The sequence below is a fragment of the Hemicordylus capensis genome, chromosome 1 (assembly GCF_027244095.1).
Source record: "Hemicordylus capensis ecotype Gifberg chromosome 1, rHemCap1.1.pri, whole genome shotgun sequence".
Taxonomy (NCBI): Eukaryota; Metazoa; Chordata; class Lepidosauria; order Squamata; family Cordylidae; genus Hemicordylus; species Hemicordylus capensis.
In genome coordinates, this window is record NC_069657.1 from 105,750,375 (window position 1) to 105,762,411 (window position 12,037).

A 12,037-nucleotide genomic window follows, 5' to 3' on the forward strand; every position below is an offset into this window, starting at 1 on the left:
GCTACACCCCTGCTTACAGCCGTTGCCACTTCTGCAAGCATGAGTGATGCACCTGGAAGCAGGGTGAGTGATTGACGCGTTGGGAGGGATTTCCAGTATGTAAGAATATAACAACAGCCCTGCTGGATCAGGCTCAAGGCCTATCTTGTCCAGCATCCTGTTTTACATAGTGGCCTACCAGATGGCTCTGAGAAGCCCACCTGCAAGAGGTGAGGGCATGCCCTCTCCCCTGCTGTTGCTCCCCTGCAACTGGTATCTTGAGAGGCATCTTGTCTCCGAGGCTGGAGGTAGCCTATAGCCACCAGACTAGTAGCCATTAGACCTGCCCTCCATGACTTTGTCTAAGACCCTTTTAAAGTAATCCAAGCTAGTGGCTGTCATCACATCCCATGGCAGAGAATTTCATAGATTAATTATGCACTGTGTGAAAAAGTACTTTTCCAGTTCTACAGTCTCCTTAGTTCCAGTACAGCCTCCTTAGTTATAACATCTGAATAGGGCTAGTGTCTCTGCAAAATGGAAGCATGTCTACATGACTACCAAACCAAGGTGTATGGTAGAGCAGGAATGAGCAGATTTAAAGCTTCCTGGAGCAACATTTGGAAGCTACCAGCATGAAAGAGTGCCTTGGGGAGGCAGAGCCAATTGCAAAATAGCAGTTTGTATAAATATTACATACAGAATAGGGTATTTTAACATCAAAAGTCCTGAATTACAGAGAATTGTGCTGCAGGCAGGAGGGGAGCAAGACAGGCTGCTTTGCAGGAGAAGAAACTGGAAGGAAATTAATGGGGCATGGGAAGTAAAACCAACCATATTCACTCAGGGAGAGAAATTAAAAATGGCATGGCCAGGCCTCCAAACTCAGCCAGCCAATCGGATCTGCAGCATTGGCTGGAAGGGAACAGTGGGAGAATCAAGCCCAGCTGCTAGCTACTTCAGAGAAGGCTAAGAGCTACCAATAATGCCTGCACCAGCAGTAGAGTTTGTGGAGGAACAGACATTTCTATCTGGGTTTATTTTATTTTATTTTATTTTATTTTATTTTATTTTATTTTATTTTATTTTGAGTTGATTTTTTTAAACTTCTCAACTTTCAACTTTCCAACAAGTTTTTAAAAAGAAGTTTTCAAGGCAGCTAGCAGTAAATAAATAAATAAATAAACCTACACCACTAAAAACAGTTGAACAACAACAGAAGCAATAAAAGCACAACAAAAGCAGAAACATGAATAAAATATAGTTAATCCCTGGGCTTCTCCCAGATGGCGGGATTAACCATGGAATTAAGTGGGGTAGAGTAGAGCGAGTTGTGAGGTAATATATCAGCCACATATATGTGCAATAAAGATAATTCAAAGAAACCTGGGGGCCATTCACATAGGGTTGCTTAATAGAGTTCATGTTGGTTTCTTCCAATTCTTTTCCAGGTACCATTCATACTGTGCACTTTTCAAATCAATGTAGGGTGTACCACCCCCAGAGGACCTTAAGAGGAAGGTTGGGGCAGGGGCCCATCTTCACTGCTCATCTCCAACCTTGCTGTGCCCGGTTGCCACTGAGCCAGGCAGTAGGCAGGAAGGCATACAAAGCCGTGGAGGGGCAGCATTTCAGACCCTGGCTCAGACAGCCAAAGCTCTTGAGTCAGTCCTTCATCTGGATGATCAGCCCTGGATACCCCATTCCATAATCAGGATGTCACCATCAAAAAGGCCATTCCTTCCAGACACCACCAGCTTCACCACAGAAGCAGGAGCATTGAATAGGGGCGGGCCTCTTTGTTCTTTCCCACTTTTTTTGTGGCTTTCCCCTGCTGTGCTGTATATTATTATTAGGCTCTGGAAAGTGTGAAAATGCACTCTTTCCTTTTCTTCTTCCTGAAATGTCTCTATATAGTACAAGAAAGAGAGAGTTCTTTAGCCTCATGGCATGCATCCCCTCAACCCCAGTCCCTCCCAGAATACTTATTGTAAGCTGTAACAGCAAGCCAACTCCCTCTCTCTGACCCTGCTCCTCCTCTGTTCCCCCTCGTTTTTTTGAACCAACTGATGCTTTGACTCAAGAATCCTCAGCATCCCATAGATCTTGGCAGCTCAAGGTCCTGGCCTTACACGGCCACTTTGGTGGGTGAATATTTTTCTGTTAATTTGCAGATGTACATAGTTCTGTGTCCCTAGTATTGACTTGTTTTTTGATTGCCCCATTTTACTTTCGGTCTGATAGGAAATCAACCTTTTGAGTTTTCTATTAGAAGGACCGGTCTTCTTTAGGTCTTCTTTAGAAGGACCTCTGATGATAATTACAAGCCTAGAAAAGTATTCTGAGAACCTAAGGGAAGATCATATGAGCACATCTTTCCAAAACGTCTGCTGTTTTTAACAAAAAAGAGAGAGAGAAAGAAAAGAAGAAGAAAAACACCTGATAAAAGGATGTAATGTCGCATATGAGGATTAGTCATTTAGACAAGCAAACTTGGTGTGTGAGTTTCTCTAATCATGCAAGATACCAAACATTCTTGCACCATAGGTATGTAGAACAATACATGGCAGATTTCTAATATTGGGCTGTTTCTAGCATGGCTGTCACTATTAGATAGATAATTTAGATTTTATGGAAACATTCCTTGTGCTGTCCATCAGATATAGTCAAGGGGAAGAGTCTAGAGTCCAATTTCACAGTTTGTTTTGGAATTTTAGGGGTTTCTGCATACACTTGTGTCTAAAAATTCTCATTTTCCACACATTCCTACCACATATGGAAAAAGGTTCTCATGCCATACATCACCTCCATTAATGAAACATTTTTACAAAAAGTGTAATTTTGAAGGGGGCAGATACACCTGGGAAGTATTTTCAGGGTGGTTTTTTAAGGCTTCTTTTATGTCAAAGGCTTCTTCTGTCACATTGCATGTCAGATTTATGAGGATATGTCCCCCTGAGAGACACACATGTGACATTTTGAGGAAAGCTGGGATGTCACTGGGGAAACTCTTCAGAGTACACACCCTCCCCTTGTTTTTAATCAGGGGAACTGTCTTGTATTATATCTTGTCTTGGGGATACACACACACACCACACCCCAATGCTCCCTGAAGGAGTGTATCATAGCAAGTGTGTGGCAAACAACTGTCTGGCAGAGCACTAACACTCCATTTTATGTTTAGAATCAATGGTCCCTTCCTGACAAGAGCTTTACAAACACATGGATAGCCTTAATTTCTCTCTCTCTTGGCATCCTTTCTGTGTCACTTTCAATGCTTTGGCATTATTTAATTAAGAACATATGACAGTACTTCTTCCATTATTTGCATTATCTCTCCCCCACTCCTTTTCTCCTAAGGTCACACATTTATTTGATAATGGAGGGACTGTCTTCTTTGCCATTTTTATGGCAATATGGGGTAAGTATTTTTTTTTCCTCCTACATACTTAAAAAAAAAACCTGTTACTGAAAAAAGTATTGCACTCAGAAGAATTAAACATTTGGAATGAATTTTAATATGGGAATACAAATTTTGAAACTATGTGGGTGTTTCAATTATATTCCATTGTGATGGAATATAAAGAAATTCTCAGTGCTAATATGCATTCAATCTGTGTATAGTAAGATTTAGTAACTCCTAAGTACTGTGCTCATCAGGCTACAAAATCTCTATAAGATACCATTCGGGCAGGAAAAAATGCATAATTGGATGTCAGCTAATGAATACATCATTTTGGGATCTGTGTAGATAAACGAAGCTTGAAGAAGAGAGCAAAACAATAATTTTGAAAAATAAATGGATTGATCATGTATTTAAAAGCTTCAGAAAGATTACTCTCAGTATAAGTGCAGTTGTTCATTCTATTGCTGAAAGAATGATTGATCTCTAGAGCCTTTATGAGATCAATAGGAATATTCAGTGCGAGTGACCATATTTGGGGTGTGCACGAAATGGATTATGCATTCCGTTCTGAGAATGCAACACGTAGTCTGCAGAACATTCTGTCGGAACAACTGGCCTTGGAACACTCGAAATGTTCCAAGATCATTCTGATCACCATTTTGAAATCCAAAATGACACAGTCTTCTGTTCTCTGTGCACTCATGGTGGCCATTTACATGGTGGTGCTGGCCACGCAGATGGCCACCGCACATGCACGGAGGCCAGAAGAGTGACATTTTTAATTTCATAATCGTGCTTGGAACACTCGGAACATTCCGAGTCAGAACAGGTCCTTCATTTGAAGGGTGTTCTGTTCCGAGCTTGGGACACTGAAAACCACCCATTTCAAGGAGGAACGTTCCAAGTGTGGAATGCTCTGCACATCCCCAGACAATATTTAAATGATATTGTGATGCTAATTATTGAAAACACACACACTTGAAATCTGTTTTTTCAGAGTTATAATGATCAAATCTGAGTGAAATTTTGAGATAAATAAAATCTTGGAGTCAATGTTTTGGCTGGTAAATTCTAGTACACACAGTCCTTTCCATGGGGCTACACATTTTCCTAGAAAAATCCAGGTTTCTTTTCTATGTTAAATGTGAGAGGTTTGTGCTGCTGGTTCAATTTCACATCAAAAACTCATATTAAAAATATTTAAGTCGCTGCATTCAGATGAGTTGTTTCAAATGTATTATCTCGCTTTCATACTTGTTATAGTGATTATACAGCTTGTGACGGACTGCTCTGGAGCAATCAATTGATCTTAGTAGTCTTTCTCCAGAATAAATGGAATATGGGTTATGGGCAAAGTCCAAGTATGAACTTCAGAGTGCCCTAACCCATTGTTTCCCTAAAGCTCCATTCAATGACAGAAAGGTTGGTGGTTACAGAGTAGCTTTATTAAAATATTAATCAAGTATTTATATGCATTTATCACAGCCCCAGCCTGTGGGATTGTGAAGGAGGAAAGATGAGTTTTCAGAAGCAGTATATCTCAGTTAAGATAAGCAGTATTATACTTCTAACAGGCAAAACCAGATACAGGGCAATCAACAGGTCAACATCATAAATCGATCAGAGTGAAACAGATGGAACAAGAAGACAACTTCAGAATGGATTTGTAATGCTTACAAAAATAGCCAATTGTGTTTTACATGTCAGGTCTGTCTGTTGGAATGTTTTTTAAAAAATATTTTTTATTTGCACAGAGTCCTACTTATATTATTTGCATAGATGTGCACAATTTAGGCACATTAATAGGTACCTACTTGGGGGCTCATCAGATGCATGTCATCTGATCTCCATAGTCCACATATGCCATATGTACATATCCACTGATATGTAATCAGGAGGTATGTTGGGATGGTCAGATGACGTATATCCATTACTAAGTTCTCTATTTCTTATCTCTGTTGAGAGAATGACAGGATAAAAATTTCCCTGTATTTCCTTTCAGATAGCTAAAATGGGTCAGGGTGGCTAAGAGCTCATGATTTGTCTAAGGCCACATTTGCACATAACATCTAGCCAGAGGTTGCTGAACCTGCAGTTATTTTTTCAAACTGTGAATCGCATTGCAGATTTATACCTCCCACCTCCCTCCTCCTCAGCCACCAAGGCCTGCCACACGCTGTTCGTGTCACTAGACTGCAGGCAGGGCATTAGCACATCGTCAAGGTGGCTGCCATTGGCCTTGATCCCAAATCATGTCGATCATGATCAGGCCAATCTGGCTTTGGTGGCTGGCTTTGACAGGGCCATGACAGTTTAACCCCTTCCTCACTATACTGCTCACTGTACTTGCAGTTATGTCCTTGCTATAAATCAGCAGCAGTGCATTGACACGCGTGCTAAAACTTTGATAGGCAGGACTGCTGAGGGGCACATTGACATGGAAGAGGTTTGAGAGGGTGAGCAGATGGCCTGTGAGCTCTCAGCGTGTTGTGTTACAGGGTTCTTGGCAAGCTGAAGATAGTCCACATGCTTTCTGCTTTGTAGCTGTGCCATGTGCTCCACGTTGGTCATCAGCCTTTGTGGAGTGGGTTCTGACTGTTCCACAGGCACAGCAGGTCTTGCGGGTACTTCCTCTTGAGGTGGTGTCTGGCCAGGATCTTCCCTGAGCAGTGATGATTTAGCTTTAAAAACAGCAGTAAGTTTTAGCTTTTAAAAAAACCCTTTGGCATAACCTGTCTCAAGGTCATGCGACAAAATATTTTTTAAAAACTCGTCGACACAAGACTCTGGGCTGCCATGGCTAGCACAGCACAACTACACTGCAAGGAGCCACTCGGTGCTGCACTGCTTTTCAGGGTGCAAATTCTGGAGGAGGTAATCGGATGTACCTCAGTACCTCAGCACATGCAGAGCAAGATCCGATGTGGAGCCTAGCACAGCAGGCCACACAAAGCTGATGTGCGGGTGTTTAGAAGCTCTGCATTGTTGCCCCCTTCCCCCATGGTCTGCATGTACATAATATTAGAATGGAAGGGGGTATGCCGCTGTCTGGGTCAGCGTGGACAGATAGTGAGGGGAGGGCAGATGCAAACAGTCCCTCCCCCATAGGGCAAGCAGGCAAGCCTCACTGTGAGAAGGTGGAAGGCTGTGCCACCCCACATTATCAGCTCTGCTGAATACCTCTTCAGGGCCCCACTGCCATCCATTCAGCTATTGCACCTGCTTTCCTTGAAGGGGATGGAGTGCACCCCGCACACCCTGACCACACAGAACCCGTGCCCCACCCCTAGATTATCTGCAGAGTCAAGGAAAATGCATATCAAACTCCCTACCCCTCACAAACACCACTCCACCAGCACCCACTCACTAAACTCCACATCTGCTTTTGAAGTTGGAATAATCGCTCACCTGGTAGATCATCCAGTATGTAGTGTTGTTCCCCATGCTTGTAGTGGCAGGAACCTGCACCTTCCCCTGCCACTTCATGGGCTGGTGGTCCCCAGCCAGCTGTTGTACCACCTCCACATCAGGTGGTGTGGCCAGTGCCACCAGTTGAGGGTATGGCAGCAGAAGATGGCTGGAACTGCATGGTGGTTTGGAGCATCTAACCATGCAGGCATTGGAACAGGCCATTGGCCATCAAACTCCAATGGTCACACAGATGGGAATATGGGTGGATGTAAGGAGGGGGCCATCTGTTGTGTGAATGCTTGTGCAGCACTGGACATGTTTGGGTGTGGCCAGGCAATTAGTCCACGCACAGTGGGACAGGTCTTCTGCAGGAATGCTATAAGAGTGCAGTAGAGAGGTTGAAGTTAATAAGTAACTTTTCCTACATTGTGAAGCTGCTGTTGAGCAAGGACATTAGGAGGTGCACCAGAGGGCAAACAGGGGCCTCCTCCCGCATTGCAGTCTCACCACCCATGGCCATTTCATCTTAAATGTAGAATAGATCTGCAAGAGGGTTAGAAATGTTTAATGGGCACCATTCCAGCAGTCACCCGCAGCAAGATTTCTCACATCAACCAGGAGGCCATGTGTCTGTAAAAAACCATTTTTATTGTGTAGTGGGGTGAGCACAGCAATGCCAAGATGAGTCCCCTGCTTGTAAGACCAAGAAAATCTGTGCAGTATCCAGAGAAGAGTTCCCTTGCTGTGGTGTGTTGGCATCCCATGCCTGTCACCTTTCATCTGCTTGGGACCCTGTAGATGGGAATTGTAGCAGTTGCCCATCTTTTGTGCAGGTATCACCTTTACAGTGTCTGCCCCGCTATGCTGGTGGTGTTCATGGTGGGAGTACAGGTTGTGCGGTGAGGGGCATTCATGTGCAACGGGACAACTCCTGCAAAACTTCAATTGGGGCACTACAATACCAACAAGGGGGGCCTTATAGGGGTGTAGTTCTTTCATATTGTCCAGCAGTGTGTTGTGTTCTGCAGAAACAGCCACCAGTATGGCTTAAATGACACAACGTGTAGTGGCACATCAGTATGCCTTCCCAGTTTTCACTGTCCTCGTATTTCTTCCCCATATTAGTGGGTGGCCACCCATTTCCCAAGGAAAGTGGAAGAAAGGTGGCAAACAAAAGGATTGTGACACTTTAAATATTCCAGCTGCAGAGCCATAGCATCACTGTTGTCAGGCAGAAGCAGGAAGAGAAAGGAGGATGGAGGGGTGTGGTGCTTTTGCCAAGAGGCGGCCATAGGGAACTGCAGCCTGTGTAGAGCTACCATGTTCCTGAGCAGGTCTAGGCCACCCTCTCTATGACTATGGTTCCATAAGCCGCATGAAACCACGGTTGTGGCAGCATCAGTATTTGGACATGATACTGCTGCCCCCAAACCTCAGTACTCACTACAAACTGAAGGTTCAATTGGAGTTTGGCAAGCGAAAACACAGGACGCTTTTGCCTCGAAACTGTGGATGCATGCATTTGGATGTACAGTAATTTCAACCACTGCCCCATTTAGCTGCGGTTTCGCATTACATGTGAATGCAGCCTAAGTGTATTGAGAGTGCTCTCATAATGAATAGGTATCTGAATACAAGCCACTCTACTCCCAGGTCCAAAATTTTATTTGTTTCCTCACACTGATTCTGACAACTCTTGAATGTTAGCTATGTACATGTAGGGGAAATGTATAAAAGTAAATGTGTTCTATCTCTTACGCATTGTCTGTACAAGCATCTTTTCACTCCATAATCATGCATGTCTTGTGGCAAGCACATGCTCTAAAAGAGTTGAGGAAACCGGCCCTTCTCTTGCTAGGCCAGGCTGCATGGAATGTCAAATGTGTATGTACTGGCTTTGCTTCTTATTTTTATTTTCCACAGCCCAAGCCCATTACTCCCTTGTACCATCATCACTTGTTAATACCGTGACAAGTGACAATCTGTAGGCCTTGTGAGGAAGACTTGACCATCTGCTAGTAATAATATACATCTTTACCTAACCTTCAGTATACATTTTAACCTAGCTAGACTGTGGTAAAGAGCTGAGAATGAATTCAGAGTTTTCCTCTATAAATCACCTGTACAAAAGGTTTAAAACAATAAGTTCACATAAGGATTAGGTACCCATATGCAATTGCAACTTAAAGTATCCTGTTATCTTAACTACTTCTGTCTCAAAATTCTGACATTCCATGAACCCTTTCACTTTTTGTGAAAGGATTTCAAGATGCTGGCAAGAGAGCAGGTGTTGAGGAAAGGCAGGACACATTCCCATTGCCTGAACACATGATCTGGTAATCCTCTGGCCTAATCTAGTGATGCTTGTACACCCCATTGAAATGAAAACAGTGTAGATGGATGGCATGCATATTTGAATATGCATCCAACTGCATGTTGGAATGTGCATCAAAAGCTTCACCTGACTTACTTTCACTGACTGTTTTCAGAGTGCATCTGAGTGTGCATCCCCATCATCAGTCATGTATAAATTATGCATGGCTAGTACTGGAGCAAGATTAAACTCATCAAGGGGTGGACAGTATTGCCAGTACTGGCAAGAAAAGGAGTATTATTAACTCAGTTGTCTTGAAATAGCACCAATGTACTGCCTCGTCCACCCTCCCTTTCAGACTGAGGAGAGTGTGAGGGCTTTGTTTGCCAAAGGTAGCCAAATCTGATTGCCTACATGGTGCTGTGATATTAGTGCACTTACTCTCTGGTTGTTTGGAATTGTGTAGTTATCATGCCAAACCAGCATACCACCAGGATTTGATTTTTTTTTTTTAAACACCATTAAAACATCAAAAGAGGGCTTAGTTTTGTTTTGTTTTGGCACCCCACAGAAACCTACCTTTTGCCTTGGAAATGTTTAGGTGCAAACATTTGGCTCAGCACTAGCGATAATTATGCTTTCCTGAATGTGTTCTTTGTAATACCTCTAAAAGAAGGCCTGTATACTTTGTGACCAACCAGCCTGAATCAGCTGAGAAGCCATATATAGTGCCATACTATTTCTGCTGCTTGCCTAGAGCTGCAAAAATATTGTATTTTATTTTATTTATATGCTGCCTGACTCCAAAGGCTCTAGATGGTTCACAAACTGCCTAAAGGGGATATTAAGTATATGTGGGATATTAAGTTTCCAGTTTGCCCCCAAATGATCCTGTTTCTCCAGCTTTTTGCTTTTTCTTCAAATGTAGAGGCCTCAGATCATTAATATAAGATCATTTTTGGACGATCACTGGGCTCTACCTCATTTCTGCTGAGCTCTACGCTTGTGCCAGATACTAGGGGTGTGCAATTCGGATTTTCGGGTGATTCGGCTCAGACCCGAGCTGAATCACCCCCGTTCTGTTTTGTGCCCGAATCTGGGTCACCCGAATCACCCTTGATTCGGTTCGGATTCGGATTTAATCCAAATCCGAATCCGAATCGATTCGGGGGGGTAAAAAGGGGCCCAGGGGCAAAATTTTGGGGTGGGGTGGTAGTGCCCAATGGGTAGAGTCTACCACCCCAATTTCGGGGGGATTGGGCAAAGTCCTGATTTTTTGTGAATTTTTAAAGTTTTAGTGACTTTGGGGCAGTTCGGGGGCATAGCATGGGATTTGGGCAAAAGGAGTGGGGTGGGGTGGTAGTGCCTAATGGGTGCAGGCTACCACCCCAATTTCAGGGGGATTGGGCAAAGGGCTGATTTTTGGTAAATTTCTGAAAATTTCATGTCTTTGGGGCAGATTGGGGCATATTGGGGCAGAACGTGGGGGCTGGGGCAGAATAGTGGGGTGGGGTGGTAGTGCCTAATGGGTTCAGGCTACCACCCCAATTTCAGGGGGTTTGGACAAAGGGGTGATTTTTTTAGAATTTTTGAAGTTTTCGTGACTTTGGGGCAGTTTGGGGGCAGAAAGTGGATCTGCCCCAAAATAGTGGGGTGGGGTGGTAGTGCCTCATGGGTGGAGGCTACCACACCAATTTCAGGGGGATTGGGCAGAGGGATGATTTTTTGAGAATTTTTGAAGTTTGGGTGTCTTTGGGGCAGATTGGGGGCAGAAAGTGGATCTGCCCCAAAGGAGTGGGGTGGGCTGGTAGATAGTGCCTGATGGCTGGAGGCTACCACCCATCCCCAATTTAAGAGTGATTGGGCAGAGGGGTGAATTATGGTGAATTTATTTGTATGAGGTTTGTCTTCATAAGGTGAAGTGTGCTAAATTGATACTTCCTCATATTATTCATAGTAAAGGAAAGTGTGAAAAAGTGAAAGTGGGGTCATGAGAGTTGTTTAATTGAAAAAAATCTCATTTGCTATGATAGAATGAGAATTCACACCTCAGAAAAAACTTCTGAGGGTTGAATTCTCATTCTATCATAGCAAATGAGATTTTTTTCAATTAAACAACTCTCATGACCCCACTTTCACTTTTTCACACTTTCCTTTACTATGAATAATATGAGGAAGTAATCAATTTAGCACACTTCACCTTATGAAGACAAACCTCATACAAATAAATTCACCATAATTCACCCCTCTGCCCAATCACTCTTAAATTGGGGATGGGTGGTAGCCTCCAGCCATCAGGCACTATCTACCAGCCCACCCCACTCCTTTGGGGCAGATCCACTTTCTGCCCCCAATCTGCCCCAAAGACACCCAAACTTCAAAAATTCTCAAAAAATCAGCCCTCGGCCCAATCCCCCTGAAATTGGTGTGGTAGCCTCCACCCATGAGGCACTACCACCCCACCCCACTATTTTGGGGCAGATCCACTTTCTGCCCCCAAACTGCCCCAAAGTCACGAAAACTTCAAAAATTCTAAAAAAATCACCCCTTTGTCCAAACCCCCTGAAATTGGGGTGGTAGCCTGCACCCATTAGGCACTACCACCCCACCCCACTATTCTGCCCCAGCCCCCACGTTCTGCCCCAATATGCCCCAATCTGCCCCAAAGACATGAAATTTTCAGAAATTTACCAAAAATCAGCCCTTTGCCCAATCCCCCTGAAATTGGGGTGGTAGCCTGCACCCATTAGGCACTACCACGCCACCCCACTCCTTTTCCCCAAATCCCATGCTATGCCCCCGAACTGCCCCAAAGTCACTAAAACTTTAAAAAATCGCCAAAAATCAACCATGAACCGAATCACCCGAATTTTTTGTGCCCGAAATTCGGGTGATTCGGCTCGTGCCCGAAAAAATTCGGGGGCCAT

The 12,037-nt window shown here is 43.8% G+C and overlaps 1 protein-coding gene across 6 annotated transcripts in view; it reads left to right on the forward strand.

Annotated features, from left to right (window-relative positions):
• Nucleotides 1-12,037, forward strand: part of ANO3 (anoctamin 3) — a 291,826-nt gene that overhangs the window by 219,426 nt on the left and 60,363 nt on the right. For all 6 annotated transcript variants that reach the window (XM_053283690.1, XM_053283691.1, XM_053283692.1 and 3 more), the window contains one exon: nt 3,340-3,400. In XM_053283690.1, coding sequence (XP_053139665.1) covers nt 3,340-3,400 — 61 coding nt within the window. The remainder of the gene's footprint in view (nt 1-3,339; nt 3,401-12,037) is intronic.